At 40.2% G+C, this 18854-nt stretch overlaps 2 protein-coding genes across 8 annotated transcripts in view; one reads left to right on the forward strand and one right to left on the reverse strand.

Moving 5' to 3' along the window:
• Window positions 1–18854, forward strand: part of FBXO33 (F-box protein 33) — a 107085-nt gene that overhangs the window by 69846 nt on the left and 18385 nt on the right. The gene's annotated exons all lie outside the window — the stretch shown is intronic.
• Window positions 1–18854, reverse strand: part of MIA2 (MIA SH3 domain ER export factor 2) — a 69401-nt gene that overhangs the window by 31219 nt on the left and 19328 nt on the right. For 5 of the 7 annotated variants that reach the window (XM_006117716.5, XM_006117719.5, XM_006117718.5 and 2 more), the window contains 7 exons: window positions 13944–14075; window positions 9400–9421; window positions 9200–9288; window positions 8686–8757; window positions 7811–7921; window positions 6454–6525; window positions 6021–6125 (listed from right to left, as the gene is read on the reverse strand). In XM_006117716.5, coding sequence (XP_006117778.4) covers window positions 6021–6125; window positions 6454–6525; window positions 7811–7921; window positions 8686–8757; window positions 9200–9288; window positions 9400–9421; window positions 13944–14075 — 603 coding nt within the window. Of the gene's footprint in view, window positions 1–6020; window positions 6126–6453; window positions 6526–7810; window positions 7922–8685; window positions 8758–9199; window positions 9289–9399; window positions 9422–13943; window positions 14076–15502; window positions 15938–18118; window positions 18285–18854 lie in introns of those variants that run through there. The other 2 variants (XM_006117723.5, XM_006117721.5) reach the window with 2 other exon arrangements.

Below are 18854 nucleotides of genomic sequence, written 5' to 3' on the forward strand. Positions count from 1 at the left end.
TATGAAAACTAAAAATTGGGTAACATTTGAACATGTTTACATTTTAAGTTATTGTCCTGTTCTCTAATTTGTTATCAGCTGTGCTAGCTCTTTAGTGTAATTAGTTACTAGGATATCTATAAACAAATTTGACTGAATAGATCAATATTTTAGAACAACAACAAACCGCAGATTTCTGGGAAAAGATTGAAGAGAAGAGACATTAATTTCCCACATGCTCCTTAAACTGCAGCACTTGTTCTCTTTTCGAGTTAAGGCAAATGTGAGAAGGAAGTGTCCCATTAATGTTTTCATTTATATCTTGGAAATTTTCTATTGAATAAAACAAATGTGGCAGATATTTAATTAACCACACAACCTGTAGATTTTTTTCCCCTAATACAGTAATTACTCATTTAACACGTGCCTGCTTCACACGTTTTCGCAATAGCACCATTTTTTTTAAGGGAACGTTTTTTGAATAACACGACCATCCCTGAAATAACACGAAAATAATCAAGTGGCGGACTACTTCATGCGGTGGTATAAGTTGGTAAAAACAGTGGTAATATGCATGAGCGGATGAATACATGTGGTCACAGCGCTCCTCCGTTCACTCATGTGTTTATCTTGTGTTTTAACAAACTGCAGCAACTTGTGTTGCTAGATATCTTGCTGTTACTGTATTATCCCTTATCATGAGTGGCAAGCGTAAGGAAAGTGATACATCTGCTTCTGCAAGCAAGAAGCATAGAAAATCATTTACATTAGAAGAGAAACTTTAAGTGATTAAGCAAATTGAAAAAGGCGAATGCAATTGCGATATCTCCCGTGCTTTGAATATGCATGAGTCTAGTGTGCGCACGATCCATGCCCAAGCTGAGAAAATTAAGGAAAGTTGCAAAAATGCAACACCAGTAAGTGTGAAGAAGGTTGTTCATACACGATCTAACCTAATGGAAAATATGGAGAGGCGATTGTCTATGTGGATTGAAGACCAAACACAACGAAAGATGCCAGTGAATTTGGCTGTTATTCAGGAAAAAGCAAAAGCTTTATATGATGCTGTTAAATTAGAACTGAATGAAATTGATGCCAAGCCATTTAATGCAAGTCATGGTTGGCTCAAACACTTTAAAAAGCGTTCAAACTTACATAATATAAAAATAACTGGAGAGGCTGCTGCTGCTGCTGACACAGAGGCTGCTGAATCATTCCCAGCGATATTTGAAACTATTATAAAGGAAGATGGCTATTTGTCTAAACAGGTGTTTAACCTGGATGAAACAGGACTCTACTGGAAGCGCACGCCAGCACGCACATATATCTCTTGTGAAGAGGCTTATGCACCTGGCTTTAAGGCTGCAAAGGACCATATGACTGTGATGCTATGCACCAATGTAAACAAGGATTGCAAGCTCAAACTGGCAGTTTATTGTTCGGCCAACCCTAGAGCTTTAGCTAGGTACTCAAACAACAGGAAGATGATCCTTTGGAGATCTAATGCAAAAGCATGGGTAACTGCAAGCATCTTCACAGACTATTTCTGCAATTGCCTAACTGCTGAGTTGAAAGACTACTGTTTGCAAGAAAATCTTGCTTTCAAAATTTTACTTGTAATGAATCAGGGCATCCTCCTCTTTGCCTTATTTATCTGTCAGAAAACATTTGAGTGTTATTTTTACCCCCCAATACAACCTCATTAATACAACCTCTTGATCAAGGAGCGATAGCTGCTTTCAAAGTGTATTACTTCCGCCGTACATTTGCTAGGCTTATAAGGGAGACAGATGGTGAGAATAAGCCTAATCAAGGAGTTCTGGAGAAAATTTAACATTAAAGATGCTATAGATCAGTGGTCTCCAACCTTTTTACACCCAAGATCACTTTTTAAGTCTCAGAACAGGTGAAGATCTACCGCCCCGCCCCTTCCAATAACAAAGTCTCAGTGTGACACCTGTGACTGAACAGTATCTGCCAGTGTCTTGAAGTCTGGGTTGTAGTCTGAGATTGCTAGTCGTATATAGTCCATCAGATGAGAATCTGTGATCCTGCGCTCAGCCTGGGAAGCTTGCTCCAGCACAGCTGGAGCAAGACGCAGCCTCCCTGGGCTGAGTGCAGGGCAGCCGGGCTGGAGGGAAGAGAAGTGGCTGCCCGGCCAGCTGGCCATGGCGCTCAGCTGGGGTGCACCAAGCTCCACGTGGGCAGGCAGAGAGGAGAAGCCGCCGATCAGCTGGAGCCTGGGGCAGCCTCTTTCAGCTGAAAGCCACAGTCAGCTGTCTGGGGTGTTTCAGCCCTCCCAACCTCCCAGCTCCCACAATTCCTCGCAGCTACTCACCTGTGTTGTTGCTCAGTGAGTAGCTGCTCCTCAAATGAGGAAATCTAATGTAAGTGCACTGCGCAGGCGCGCAGTTCAGAGAGGGCTCAAGAGCTACTCTTAGAGCCCCTGAGATCTACCCGTAGATCACGATCTACTGGTTGGTGACCACAGCTATAGATATTATAGCAGAGGCTTGGGCAGAAGTTTCATCAAGCTGCCTTAATGCAGTTTGGTGCCATATATGACCTGCATGTGTTCATGAGTTCAGGGAGTTTGACACTGAAATAGCTGAAGCTAAAAAGCAGATTGTAGCCCTAGCCCATGGAACAGGATTAGAGGAGGTGAATGCCACTGATGTGCAAGAGTTGCTCAACTCTCATGGGGAGGAATTGTCTATGGACAAGTTGAAGCTGCTGAATGAGCAGCGGCTGGAAAATGAGCCTGAACATGCTGAGCCAGTTATTTGAACATTATCAATGAACGTTATGGCTGAAGCATTTAAGCTTATAAGTGATGCAATAACATTTTTTTATGAGAATGATTCTGATCGCAAACGGAGCTCAAAAGTAGGGAAAAGCTTAGAAAGCGCCTCATGTTGCTACCAGCAACTTTACAATGAAAAACAAAAAGCAGCTCTCTATAGAAAGTTTTTTCATGTTCAACCTAAAACAACATCAGCTGATGAACAAGATAGCTCTGTTCCATCTACATCATCTAATGTTGACGTTGACGAGACAGCACCAACAGAAAATTGACTTTGACATCACCACCTGAAATGCAACCCCCACCTTTTCCATTGTTTTCAGTGGGAAAATTGAAAAGTTTTATAGCAAGTTTTCGCTTAGCACAATCATTTTTTGAAACGCATCTACCGTGTTAAATGAAGAATTACTGTAATTATTTTTACCATACAGTTAAAATATATTTTAAAGAGACATTTTTGCTGATCAAAGCTATGAGTATTCTATGTATACAGATATTAAATATTAAAAATACAGTAGTTAGCCTTTTGTTAATTAGAAGGGCAGCCAGATTGTGAAGATTTTGGAGCTACATTAACAATTTTATATTTCATTTTCAGATGTGTCCTTAAAATAAAAGGAATAATTAGACTTCAGAGTTTGTTAAAATAAATGTAATTACTATGTCAACTAATTAAACCACACCTGCATTATATGAAAACTGAAGCAAATTTGTGAAGAACAGCATATTTAATATTATAAAAATTCTAGAAGCTATTTCTCAGAATCTTGCAAAAAAGTTGAGGGATGAACATTAAGCAAATGACGACCTAAACATACCAGGTTTACAGAATGAAGTGGTTAATCTATTTTAATCAAACAACCAATAAATAGATGGCAGTTTACAGCCTAAACTTCAACTTACCAAAGATAAGCAATTTTAAAGATATAATAAAAACAGAGGCTGTAAGTAAATTTTGACCAATTATATTTTTAATCATAATCAAACATCCATTTCATCATACGAAAACAAAACAAAAGTTATTTCCATTGATAACATTTATAGAGAGTTAAAAAAAACCTGTTACTTGAGAACAGAGTTTTATTTAAGAATATTTACTTTGTATTTCTGGATACATGATGTTGACATCATGTATTTTAACTGACAGAAAGCTCTAACTTTTTAAATCTCAGCATCTGCTGTCATTAGATATTATTGTCTGATTTAAGGATGTTAAGAGGCAAGTGTCATGATTATGAGGGTTAGCCAGCAGCCTGGGGATTAAGGGGTTAACTACACCTAGCCAGGTGGAGTGACCAATAAGAATGTAGGTGGGACTTTTCAAACTGGGACAAAGGAATTTGGGTTTTTTTCTCTTCTCCCTTTGGTCTCTCTGAGAGTTCTCTGCAGCTACAGAGAGGGACAAGCATGTCTCTCTCTCTCTCCAAGACATCATTCTTCATTTTCTGTAGGTAGGGTCAAGTTTAGGTAGTTTCGTTAGGTTTTATTGTGTTATGGATTGGGTATGGGATCTGAGATCTGGCACTGCTTAAAAGATGTTTTGGCTTTTCTTTGTAACTAAGTTCTAGGCCCATGGAGTTTCTCCATGAGTATATTTTGTTACCTTCCTCTCTAGTCATTATACTTGCAACCAGAATATTGTTGTAATAATAAAAGTTCTTTCTTTTCTTTTATTAACCTGGCAGTGGTTAATGGTGTGCCCTGATTTTTGTTTTAGGGGGAAGATTTCCCAAATGATCTTTCCCCTGGTTTCTTTAGCAACATTTGGGTGGTGGCAGCGGAAGTTTTATTCCCAAGATCTAGGGTTTTTAAGATCTTGGGGGAAGTTTTATACCAAAGCCTGGTAGATAAGGCTTTGGGGTACACTTGCTGGCCCCCACTTCTGCATTTATCATGCCAGAGTGGGGAAGGAGCCATGACAGCAAGTAATTGGGTAGTTATGTAGTCAATACAATTTGTATCGACTACATGATTAGATGATAAAGGAAGGCGCTGCCCCCCCAGCAGCTCTGCAGTTGAAATGCAGTAAAAGCTGGATGCACATTTAAACTGAAGAGCCTATTTATTTATATGACAAAATGAAGTGAATGATCAAAGTTACCCTTCTGAAACAGCACATTCCCTTTTAAGATGTAAATATCATATACTAGATAAGTGATCAACGACTCCATGTCTGGCTACCAGCCAGTATCAAGTGGAGTGCCCGAAGGATCAGTACTGGGGACTGGTTTTGTTCAACATCTTTATTAATGAGTTGGATGAGGGGATGGATTGCACCCTCGGCAAGTTTGCAAATGACACTAAGCTAGGGGAAGAGGTAGATACATTGGAGGGCAAAGATAGGGTCCAGAGTGACCTAGACAAATTGGAGGATTGCGCCAAAAGAAATCTGATGAGGTTCAACAAGGACAAGTGCAGAGTGCCAATGAGCTGGACAGGAAATCTGGTAGGTTTCTGGCAAACTCGTTTCTATCAAAGTCTACATTTCCCAGCAGAACATTTCAGTTTTGACTAACTGGCATTTTCAGATAAAGTGTTGATGGAACATTTCTAACCAGCTCTAGTTGGTCATTCCAATGTGCTACCCAGGTCATTCTGAACTTTTCTCTTCCCTTCCATCACAAAGATAATGAACCATTCTCCTGGTTTATGGCAACTAAAATCCTTGTCCACTGCCTCAATTTTCTCCTGTTTAAAACTCTTTCTTTGTCATCTCTATCAAATTCAAGTTTCTGGTTCCCACTTTTATGGAGCTCAAGTACTAGCCTAAATATTTATTCTCATTTCTTCCAAATCTCTTCCTCCCCCCACCTCAGTAAAATCTTTTCTCTCCTCCATTGTATCCTCCTCTCTATCACAGGGTGGCTTTTTCCACTCTGCCCTTTAGGGCTGGAACAAGTATTTCACACCTTACTTGTTAAGGATTTCTTCTCTTACATGTGCACATTTCATAAAACCTTTTCAAAGAGAGACTGATCCAAGAAAAAGTTACTCTACCACAACAAGACATTCTAAATATATATCTAGAGAGAGAGAGAGCTGATCTCCAGGAATATTATGTTCTTCAAAAGCTGAGTTCTCCTCCTCCTTCTATTTATCTATCCCTCATAACCAGCCTGGTCAGTCATTTTTGTTATGTTCAATCAGGTGATGAACTCCTTAGAGCAGGGATAACTTGAATTGTGTAGACAATGCCATACATACCTACAATACTACACATAAACTAGGAAGAACTTACCTGTTTCTCACTTTCCTGAAGATGACAGTTTTCCTGTATTGCATCTTGGACAGATGTCTCAAGTCTCTCTTTATTAATGTGAAATACTTTTAATGTGGTCTTGGCCTAAATGAAATAGAAGAAAGTGAACTGCTTCAACACTATATCTGAAGATCCAATAGTATGTTGCTGCTTATGATAAAGTTCTTGGCAGTGTATGTCTCAGGTACTAACAAAATGAAGTGTAACTGTACTTTCCACTTAACAGTAATTGATTTTACAAAAGAGGACGACAATCAGCTACTAAATACCAAAAAACAGGGCTGAGCTCTAGAAGACAAGCATTAATATTCATGTCAATTCTTTCCTTTGAGCATTTAATTTGTGATAATACAATTTTATTTTAGTAATTGGTTTACATTATTTGAACAAAAATCTCAGATATTGAACTTACTTCTGCCACTTGTGACTGGATGCATTTTGCTTCATTTTCTAAAGACTCCATTCTTCTCTGTATATCTGCCATCTGAAAAGCCATAATATTTATCTTCATACAAGTTTTTCCAGAAGTTTGATTGAAATGTTTTAAGCCAAAATAATTTTGAGATACATTTTAGTAGCATTTGCTGAAAATTTATTCCTGTAAAATATTTCTGGTTCAATTGTAAGAATTGTCTTTGCATGCTTGACAATACCAGTGTTCCTTTCAAGTATTTCTTTAAGGAAGACTTTTTGGCTGTACAATAGTGACATATGATTACATACCTATGCCTTCCTTTTATCTGTCTTGTAACATACTGTTTCTTTTTAAAATGTTTATGTCTAGTACATCCACAATGAGATACTGGAGAATCATTAAATAAATCCATTTTCTAGAAGTACTTTAGGAAAGGATTTTTCATATGCAGGATATTTAAAATGTCTGCAGAATGGACCTCCAATTATTATTCCTTTGCAACTTTTAAGAGTGAAAGTGTTCACTGAATTTACACTCTTACAAATCCTTCTGTACATTAAAATAAGATCACTGGTATCACAGGTGAAGACAAGACTATAATTCAGAAAGGGCTCTATGTTTGCTTTATAAAGGCAGATAAACAACAATTCTGTGGGCTTCCCTAGTTACATAGTATAGAAGTTGTTTTAACTTGTTAACAGCAAGCACAAAATATCTGTTTTGGCATTATATAACCAGACAAGACTGCCCCCACTTCCTAAATATCCTCAAGATGAAAGCAAGTTATTTTGCCTGACACTAAGCATCATCAATGGTAAACAGTACAACACTGTAGGTGAAAGACTGGAGAAGGGAGAAACAAGATTGGCTATTGATAAATGAGCCAAAAAACACTATATTTCTGGAGGTGCTACAAAAATGATTCCCCCGACCTAGGACAAAAAAGTGTGTTTTCTAAATAAAAAGACAGTTAAAATTCAGGGAACCTTCTCAAATCAGACCTTTTTAAAGTGTATTTGGAAGCATACAAAGAAAAAGTTATTGAAAAAAAAATCACTTAATTGTTAAACAAATCTTCTCTTACCCTTGCTATTTAGGATATTCAATGTACAACTGTATCTTTAGCTTCTAAATATTTTAATGTTAAATCCTGAACCGTAACAATCTGAGATTTATCCCTTGAATAATTTTTTAAACAAAATTTAAAATTAAGTTAAAAAAGGAATGGAAAAAACTGCCTTTTCAGTAAATATCTTCTCAGAGAAATAACTCAAATTATGCACAAACATAACTTGGTTTTAAAAATTTGAACATGTTATCTTAATATGATGAAAAAAAAATTTCTGACCCTTACCAAGTCATCCTGTTCTGATCGCTTAGACTTCTCTTCTTCCAACTCTTTTTCTAAATTCTCTAGTTCATCTTTGAGTGCTGTGTTTGACCTGTTCAGTTTTTCACAGTTTGCCTAAAACAAGTCATTTGATATTTAATTTCTTTATAACTATACATTTCTGTACATTAACTACGGGTATGTATAATGTATTTTTATGGAGCATTTTAATAAGATACAGAGGTGCAATGGGGCTCAGAAGCTAAGGCTGCACTGTGATCTGTTTTTAGAGATTAAAACACTTATGAATAGTCTTATTCCCACCTTTACAGCTTTTACTCCAAGTACAAAATGAATTTAAGTATATATACACATTTTAAAATGAGAAGTATGCTAAGTCTAGCCTTTTTTGGAACCCTCTATCAAATAAGTTCCTGACTTTTGAGATATAAAAATGTATTCATTTCTATACTATAGCAGCCTATAAGTCATAGTGTTACTTTAAGTTATTAATGTGTATTTTTGGAACAGATCTATTTAAAATTCATGCTGCAATATTTGCCATAAAATGTATTATTTCAAAATATCGTGGTACACATTTGATTCTGTACCAGTCATTGAGGAAGAATGAGTTTCCACAACAATTTTACAGGATGTCACATCTGACATTCAGTAAAATATACATAACTATTTGCTCAAAAATTAATTTCCTGTGTGTCTGATTTGCTTCATATTTATATCTCTGTTTAACAGATGCACTCTCTCATTTTGAGAAAACCTGGATCAGGAACAATTCCACAGATTTTTTTTAAAGTACATTTCTGATCCATTGAGTTTTTCCTGAAATGCGACCTCAATTATACAAAAATAAGCCCTTGTTTCTTTTACTCTGTTTTTACCTCAATAGGTGATGTATCTGTTGACTCTTTCAGAAGACTGGCATCCTTTAGAGATGATTCTAAATCTTCATACTGAAAGAGATAGTTTATGTCAAAATGTATGTAAGATCAAAAATAGTTTAAAATGTAATTAATTGAGGATAAAATTGAACACTAACGGGTGGATTTTTAAAGGTACTTAAGCACACTAGACATTAATTCCCAATGGATGTTAGTGGGATTTTCAGAAGAGCCAATTTACCTAAAGATGCAGGTAGGCACTTAAGTGCCTAACCATCGTTAAAATCTGGCCCTAGAAGTTTAGCACATAAGAGCATAAAACAAAGACATTTAGAATACATTTACAATGCAGTGTACTGTACTAGGATGTAAAAGGAAGAACTGATTTCAAGATCATAAATATATAAACTTTTAATAGTTAAATTTAAATAAAGCTTCTGTTGCTTAAAAGAACAGTCTCTCAATGTGCTAAAAAAATAAATTGGAGGAGGAGGAAGATAAATATAAGAGTTACCTCTTTCTTGCAGAGACTAAGTTTTTCGAGAACTTTGCATTTGTCTTCCAGTAGTTCAGCAATTTTACTGGCAAGCTGTTTTTCCCTTCCTACAAAGAACAGTAGCTTCATTTTATAACAGCCAAGTAATTAAAATAGTTAAAAATCAACAGTGTAGCTAGAAGCAGATGCCACAGAAACAATAAGGAAAGTTAACTTACCTACATAAAGTCTGCTTCTAACCTGAAACAAAAATGAACAAGCACTTAAATTTGTCTATTAAGTTGCACAGCATGAAAAGATGAGACTATTCAGTTTTTAGTCTCATTTTCTCTGCATTCTTTACTTAACATTACAATGTTTATTTAATCTACAATAAACTGGGGCTTTTTGTGATCTTGTCAGCATGGATCCCACCTTAGGTGTGCATCCATCTCACACATATGAAACCGTATGTGTTCTTGAACAACAGCGTGAGTTGGGGCTGTTCATTAGTTCTGTGCCTCCTCACGCTTCCATTCAAGTCCATAAAAGGAGGGGCTGCTACAACCGTCTCTCAATTCATCTTACTATCTAAAGCCATGATGACTGAGGACTCCCAAAAGCATAGGTGCAAGGTGAATCATGGGATCCACTGTATGTCCATCTTGAAGAACAAGAGTTACTATAGGATAAGTATTTTTTTTTTACTATCCATTACTGTGGATGCCAATGGAGGTGATTAACAAGCAACATGATCCCTAGATAGTTGAAGTGAGGTATTTCATTTGTACCAAGCAGTGACTGAAGTACTGATCCTGAACTTGGCATTTAACTCAGCTGGCATGCCTATAGTGGGTTTAAAAACAAAAGTGAATAGGTTGCGCCACAATGCTGTTCTCAGAGACTGGCAGGCAAAAGATGCTGCCAGTTCCCTGGTGGCATATGCCTGGATATGTGGCAGGAGAGCAGTGACTTTCTCCAGGGGTTCAGGAAGGTTTCAGAAAAAAATGGAATGGCAAATTAACTGATTGTTCAAGTGGAATTACTAGAATGCTTAAAAGATTATGTGATCTCAGTACCACCTGATTTATATGGAAGGATAAGCAAATTAGACTTGCCACCTGCCCAAGTTTTCCTCAGGATTTTTTAAAGGTAGCTGTCCTGGAAAATCTGGAAGAATGCTCATTACATACTACCAGCTGTCCAGTTTTATGGGCTAAGGATTATCCCAGATATCCTTTATTTTTGTACCTTAGAGGTGGCAACCCTAGTAAGGTGGTCTGGCCAAGAGTGTTTGGAAGTTCAATGCCTCCCCATACTGAGGTGATGGCAACCAGAAAGATTGTTTTGATGGTAAAGAAATGTACTGAGCAATTTGACACTGGTTCAAAAGAAGTTAGTTTGTGGAGCTTATTGCCAGGAGATGGAGTGAAAGCCAACAGTAGAACTGTTTTTTTTAAGTAGCTAAATTCATGAAGGATAGTCCATCATTAGCTAAGATGATCAGGAGTGAAACGCCATGCTCTAGGTATCCCTACACCTTTGACTACCAGAAGCTGCAACTGGATGACAGAGGATTGATCACTCATTAATTGTCCTCATCAGTTCAGTCCCTCTGAAGCATCTGGCACTGCACTGGCCACTCTTTGAAGTCAGGATAATGGGCTACATGGATGATAGGTGTGACCCTGTATTGCCAGTCTTACATTCTTCTGAGTCCTCAGGAGTTTTATGAGGACAATACTGAAGGCCTCATGAAAGAGTCAGTATAACCAAACAGTAAATATGAAGGAGGTCCTTGGGGAAATTTTGATATTGTCAAACATGAGATCAAGGATGGCTGTACCAGGGCATGACACACCAATATCACTGCAAGGTGAATCTTAGGAGAGAGAGTTAAATGCTAATCGAGCATGTTTCAGGTGCAGCATGTAGTCTAGGAGTTGCAATATCAAGGCTCTACTGGGTCTGGATCATGTTGGGCTGTCCATATGAAAAATCTTTACTGTTTTGATGAGCGAGTATTCTTAATTAAATATTTCCCCATCTTGTAGGACAGGTTCCTGAACCTATAGGAAGCACGAAGCAGTTTCTGCCAGCAATGCTCAGTCAGCCAACATCCAATATTTCAAATGCAACAACTGTAGATCTGAATGCAGTATCTGACCCTGGTTCTGAGATATGTCCAGACAGGTTGGGAGGTGTATAGAACCTAGCTCCCTCCTTGCAGAAAAACACTTGAGTTCTGCCTAAGGTCCTCAGCTCGGTGTTTGGAGTGCCCTCTCTCAGTACTGGGACTTGGGTAGTGGAGGTGTTGAGATCACTGCTGATTCTTTTCTCCGTGTCCTCTTCTCTACACTGTTCTTTAGCATCACTTGTGGATAGGTAAGGCAATGGATAAAACTGGCTTGTCTGATGAGATCTTCATGTTAAGTAGCCCTTTACTGGAAAATCTGGATAGGAGTGTCTAACTGCCAATATCCAGTCCACATGGGTCAATACAGGACATGGTAGTCGTATCAAGAGTTCTGAAGTTTTATATAAGATTGAGAAGTTTCAATGAAAACTAGTGAGTTAGACAGTCACAGATTAGAATGAACTGAGAGGGTTGCAGTCATTCTGCCCTTAATGCCCTTGTACAGCAGCAAAAGGTGCCTCCATAACATAATCAGGCACTATTGTTTAAAAAAAGACGAGAGCTTGAATGCAAGAGGTTCAGTGACACCTACAGTGGAATCTATATTGAAACATACTCAAAGACATATCTTTACACTGATAAACTGTTAGCCAAGCAGGACAGTTAGGATCAAGAAACTCTAGGTCAATGATGTGCAATTAGAATGAGCTGAATGAGCTAATTTGAGAACTGCATTACAAGAACTGGGCCATTTGCGCAAAAGGCTGACAAAATATGATGACTTCTGGAAACAGTTAAGACTGAACTAGGAGAAGGAACTTGACCCAGGCTGGAAGGGGTCTGTCAAAGGGTGTCTGTCTTGTGAAGATTTTTAAAACCACATTTAGGGTGAGATCTTACATGTAACTAATTTCTTTAGTGTGTTAAGCTTAGCTTGCATGTTTGTTTATTTTTCTCATTTATGTTCTGTCTGCTCCCTTTTATGACCACTTATACCCTATCTTTTTATACTTAATAAAATCACTTTTGTTAAGTAATAAACCCAGTGTAGTAGTACCTGGGCGAGCAAAGGTACTTTACACTAAGAAAAAAAGCAAATTTCATGACCTTACACTGTACAGGCAGTCCCCGGGTTACGTACAAGATAGGAACTGTAGGTTTTTTCTTAAGTTGAATTTGTATGTAAGTCGGAACTGGCGTCCAGATTCAGCCGCTGCTGAAACTGACCAGCGGCTGACTACAGGAAGCCAGAGGAAGAGTTGCTCTGCCCTGGGCTTCCTGGAATCAGCCACTGATCAGTTTCAACAGCGGCTGAATTTGGACGCCTGGGACAGAGCAGCTGGGGCGCTGCCGGGTAGGTCCCCGCAGCACCGCACCTCAGCGCTGCGGGGACCAACCCGGCAGCACCCCAGCTGCTCCACCTTAGGTGTCTCCAAGTCAGCAGCTGCTGAAACTGATCAGCAGCTGATTCCAGGAAGCCCAGGGCAGAGCAACTCTGCCTCTGGCTTCCTGGAATCAGCCGCTGATCAGTTTCAGCAGCAGCTGACTTGGGGACGCCTGGGGCAGAGCAGCTCGGGTGCTGCCGGGTTGGTCCAGTAGCGCCGAGGAGCGGTGCTGCGGGACCAATCCGGTAGCGCCCCAGCTGCTCTACCCCAGGCGTCGTCAGCGAGAAAAGCCTGGTCTGCTGGTGGGGTGGGTCGCACTAGCTGCGCGTCCCCCCGCCCCCCAGCAGACCAGGGAGACGTGGGTGGCGGGACCGCCAAGACGCGCTGCGGTCCTGCCGCCGGTGTCCTCCACTGCTTTGCTCTGCGTCTCCCTGGTCTGCTGGGGGGGTGCATCTGGGTGTCCCGCCGCTCGCGTCCTCCCGGGCAAGAAAAGCCCCGTTCGTAACTGCGGATCTGACTTAAGTCGGATCCGCGTAACTCGGGGACTGCCTGTATAGATCTCTATGCAGCACAAAACAGATTAATCTAGGTTCAGCTCCCAGAGGAGCTGTGGGAAAAGGTTTCAAACTGTACTCCTTTCAGGCCATGTCTGCAGCTTTGGGGGCGTGGCCCTGTCCCAGTGTTTCAACTGAAGCAGGTTGGAGTGAAACTCAACAAGACAGGGTTACAGAGTGCCCACACTTTCAGGCTGCACAGGCTCATTGGGGCCTCAGCAGATCAGGTGACAGTCCTGAGTGGGGTCCTGACCTGTCACAAACAGTTCATTATTGTATCAGAGGCAGCAACATGGGGAGGGGGAAGAGAGGGAGAGGAGATGGCTCCCACCCATACCAGGAGCCTGCGTGTAACCATGAAAGTTAACTGATGAGCCCAGGGATCACAGTTACACTATCACATCCCGAATAAGTGTGTATTCAAATGTTTAAACTTCATGAAAATTAAAAGGTTGTTATAATGTAACAAGAATAGATATGTGAGAACAATATAAGTAACAGCAAACACTTACAAGCATGTTGAACCCTGTAACTAAATTACCCATCAAAGAAATCTTATGAAATGCTATTCCAGGATTTAAGGACTTGAACAGAACATGTTAATTTCAAAACAAGTCAAGGACTAAGTGCATTCCTCACAATCTATTATCAAAAGAAAAAGACACATGGGTTCAGACATAACTCTATATGTAATTTTGGATACTTACTGATTGATAACTCCTACACAGAAACAGTAAGACTGTAAAAACTCCAACAACTGCAACACAAATCACTATTTCCCATGGGAAACCATAAAGATCAGGACCAGGTCTCATATCTTTAGGCAATGCTGCCATAACCTGAAAAACAAAATCAAGCAGAAAAAGTCCAAGTGGTTAAGAAAGGGACAGATTACCTATTTTTGACAAATGTAGATATTACTTATTGTTCACTGAGTCAACTGTGAAATGAAAGGACTCTTTGTATATTTACTTTTTCAAAACCCTGTGAAGTAGCAAATGTCAGAAGTCTATTTGGTTTTTAAATCTTCTGTTTATTTAGCGATGTATAGATGCACATGGTGTGTGTAATCAGAGCATAACCAGCTTTTTAAGTTTTCCTTCTGAACTTGTTCAGGGAAAGTTTCCTTCTTGAGGTGGTTTATATGTTTCACCAGTAAAAAGTGTCAACATTAAAATAAAAATGTTTACAACACAGCAGTCTCATAGACTTTAAGGTCAGAAGGGACCATTATGATCATCTAGTCTGACCCCCTGCACAATGCAGGCCACAGAATCTCACCCACCCCCTCCTAGAATAATCCTCTCACCTATATCTCAGATATTGAAGCCTTCAAATAGTTTGAAGACCCCAGACAATTTATGGTGATAGCTAAAGATATGCAAATAATTTCTGACTGGCTAAATTATAGCATAAGTATGTTTTATAAAACATGCAGTTTACCATATAAAGGCTGGTGATTAAACTGTGCTCAACATTATTTGTAAACAAATATGTATACACTATTTTCTAAACAGAACAACCTGCTTAATGCAGCTCACCTGTCCATATACAACTACTAGTTTATAATATTTTATTCACTAAGCTGAAAAGTCAAACTTCCAGTCTTTCAAGCTAAGCTGTTTGGTCTGAACTGGGAAAGAGCATCATTAGGCCTCCTTTGATAGTAACGAAAGGGCAACCAATACAAGCATATTTTGCTTTCATATTTGAGGATATATTTCCTAATTTCATAGGCATTAAAAACGCTCTTCACAACCAAACCTCAAACCTCCACTACTTGTGCCCTTCTAATCTTCATTTTCATTAAACATTGCCATGACCCCTGGTCCTACAAGCTGCACCTCACAGGGAGGGCCCCTCTGCAGGGCAATTTGCCGAAATGGGTGCCTGACCCAGACACCTGACTTTTCTAACAAAATGTAAGCGATCAGGTGACACGTTTCGCAGCAGATTAGTTTCACGTAAATAACAAATCAAACTGCGCTGAGTTCGGACCATTGAAGCGCAGTGCGGGATGCTTATCGCGGTGAAGCAGAGGTGCTACGAAAATCCTCCCACCACCCAGCTAGTCCATATCACACCGGCCGTCTGCCCAGCCCCGCAGCGGCTGAGGGCAGAACCCCCAGCGCCGACTCGCCGGGGTGGATTTCACAATTCAAGAGGCCAGGAGAGCCAGGCCCCCGAGACAGGCAGTCCCGGCTGCCCCCGCCCTGGACGAAGCTCCCCGGGTCGCGCAGCTCGCTGCAGTCGGCCCCGCACTCACGCTCCGCGCTTGCTCCAGGGCCAGCCCGCAGAAGCGTTGCGTTGTCTCTCGGAAGTCCGGCCACAGGCCTGGGACTGCAGCCTCCGGGGCATCCTGCCGGCTCTCCCCGGCGGCCATCTTACTGCTGCAGCAGGAGGCAACGGCGAGGGGACAAGGGGCGCTCCGGGCCCATCACCGGCTGCGGGAGCGCCAACCCCAACAGCGCCCACGCAGCATGACAACCGAGCGGGCCGTACCACCTTCCCGGAGAGAGGGACGAGGGGAGGAACCAAGGCTGCCTGGCGGGGGGAGGCGACTGCCACGGGTGGGAACTGAGCAGGTGGGATTACACCACTAGCCCAGAAACGCGGGCCGAGCCAGGCGGCACCATTCGGGCGGGAGGGGGAGTGCCGCACCAATGTTCCAAGGGGAAAAGGTCTCCGCTGAGCCTCTATGCAGGGTTCTCCAGTCACCACATTAGCCCACCCCTATCCATCGTGCGCACCTGTAGCGCTGAGCCGGAGGGCATGGCCCCCAGAACACACCGCGTGTTGGGACTTGCAGACTCAGAGGCCACCGCCTGAACGTCACACGGGGGTGGCTCTTTGTCCTCCATTTTAGGAACACCGAGGGGAGGCTCCTGAGATGCCAACGTGTACCCCCTCCCCCGTTTGGGCAAGACTCCGGCAGCCTTAGAGTAGCACCGGTCACTTTAGCAGGACTGGGCCGAGCAGGTCCAAGGAAACACAAGCAGCTTGTAACAAGCCTGCTCCAAGTCATGGGGCCCATTGAGACCCTGCAAACTTGTGACAAAGTGCTCGTGTCAGTCACGTGCAGTTCTATAACAAATTACTAGTCGAGATTAAAGGGGTTAGATTTTCATATTTATCGGGCTGTGGAAGCCTTACCCTCGTCCTTTTACCTCCCCACTAATATCCTCAATAATCCCATATCTCTGTGGCCAATTTAGGAAGGCTACCTGCAATTCTCTTTAGAGCCCATCAAAATAATAATATTTAGTCTCTTCTAAAATAAATCATTTGAGAGCACTGAAAGGCACACAGTGCTCCTAGTCTGAGATGGTAGGAATTTGAGCTCCAGTGCTCTGTTTAAAGGTTCAGTATGCTGTTAACTAGACTGGTAGCCTAACCTCAATTTGGAACAAAAAACAGGACTATGTAGCACTTTAAAGACTAACAAGATGGTTTATTAGGTGATGAGCTTTCGTGGGCCAGACCCACTTCCTCAGATCAAATAGTGGAAGAAAATTGTCACAACCAAAGGATACAATTAAAAAAAAAAGTGACCACATATGAAAAGGACAAATCAAATTTCAGAACAGAAGGGGGACGGAGGGACGGGCAGGTAAATGTCTGTGAGTTAATGATATATTAGAGGTGATAATTGGGGAAGCTATCTTTGTAATGAGTAAGATAATTAACATCTTTGTTTAAACCTAAGTGTAAAGTGTCCAATTTAAGCATGAAATTTGACACTTTACACTTAGGTTTAAACAAAGACATTAATTATCTTACTCATTACAAAGATAGCTTCCCCAATTATCACCTCTAATATATCATTAACTCACAGACATTTACCTGCCGGTCCCTCCGTCCCCCTTCTGTTCTGAAATTTGATTAGTCCTTTCATATGTGTTCACTTTTTTTTTTTAATTGTATGCTTTGGTATAGATGGTTATGACAATTTTCTTCCACTATTTGATCTGAGGAAGTGGGACTGGCCCACGAAAGCTCATCACCTAATAAACCATCTTGTTAGTCTTTAAAGTGCTACATAGTCCTGTTTTTTGTTCCAGCTACACCAGACTAACACGGCTACATTTCTAACCTCAATTTGGTCACTAGCCACACTCAACCAGCCAAATAGCTACGTGACTAGTATGTTGGACACCACAAGCTGAGGGCCCTGCTTTATCCAGGGTATTACCCATCTTTCCGGCTGACCTTCTGGAAATGAACCTAGTGTTAGTGAGAGTTTGGGGAGAATATTCTCTCCCAATGCCTTCTACAACTTTATATATAGGAACCAAAAAAAAGGGGAGGGGCGGGAACTGGGGGAAAAATAATTAAACTAAGCAAACTGTGAGGATTAAGAAAAAAGTAAAGGAGAAATGGACGAAGCCAACTTGAATACCCCATTCTGAAAATACTACCTTTGAGGTAATGCGCACAGCTTCAAACACCTATTATACCCTAATGAAGCTAAGAGTTCTATCTAATGCTGACTCAGGCTAGTTAAAAACTCAAGATGGCAGGAAGAGCCTTTCACAGACAGATATTAGAAATTCTACATTTAACTCCAGAGATTGTTTCAGTGCTGGAAACTCCTGTTTCAGGTGGAAGTGTTTTAATACAGTTGACTTGGCATTTATAACTTACAATATGCAAACAGAAGCCTTTCATTGCAAACTTCACTCACCTTTCAAACATTTAAAGAGGTATAATTCAGAAATAAAAAGTTAAGGAAATAAATGAGAGAGATCATGACAACAGTACTTAGAAGTATTTCCAGGGCAACGGATCAATTATTCCATTTTGATATGAACGGTATGGCATTCAGTGGATACAGAACCAGTCTTTTCTTAGCTAGATTATAACTACTTGTACAGAAACTTACCCCTTCCTTTGTTTTTGATGTTTCCATTTGTGAATCAAATATTGTAATCACATAACAAAATGTCTATAAACATTATAAGCATAAAAATAGCTCTAGTTTCTTAAGGAAAGTTCCTGATCCAGTCAGAGACACATCCTGCACTGGTTGTTTCCAAATGGACAGAGATCCTGTTTTGACATTTCTGCAGTCAGGCAAGGGGAGGCCAGAGGTGGATTAATGACTAACAACAAAGTTTCTCGTTTCATGGCTCCTTTCCTTTGTAAATATATATTAATTCACAATATGTGTTTTTTAAATTATAATGCAAAGAAATATTATATTTGGAAATCTAATATATATATATATTACTCATTTTTTCATAAAAGATAAAGTACACCATTTAACAGCTGTAAAAAACTGACTAAATTGTGGACCAATACCACCTATTGGAATTACACACAAACACAGAGGCTACAGAAAACATTGATAAGCCATATCCTAGCTACGTGGCATTATAATTTTATTTATTTCATTATTAGTGCCACTTGATTTTTATATTCCATTATGATTTTTAAAATTATAATTGTTTGTAAATCCCAGCTTCTAAAAAGTTTGCATGCAGCAACATATGCAATTTGCATGTTTTAGTGTGAAAATCTAAGAGGAATGCAATACAAAGTTGCTGTTGGTACCTTATAATATACATGAGAATTTGAAAGTAGCCATTTTCTTTGTACTGAACAGTAACAATTTTAAT

The sequence above is a fragment of the Pelodiscus sinensis genome, chromosome 5, assembly GCF_052426305.1.
Source record: "Pelodiscus sinensis isolate ZL-2025 chromosome 5, ASM5242630v1, whole genome shotgun sequence".
Lineage (NCBI taxonomy): Eukaryota > Metazoa > Chordata > Testudines > Trionychidae > Pelodiscus > Pelodiscus sinensis.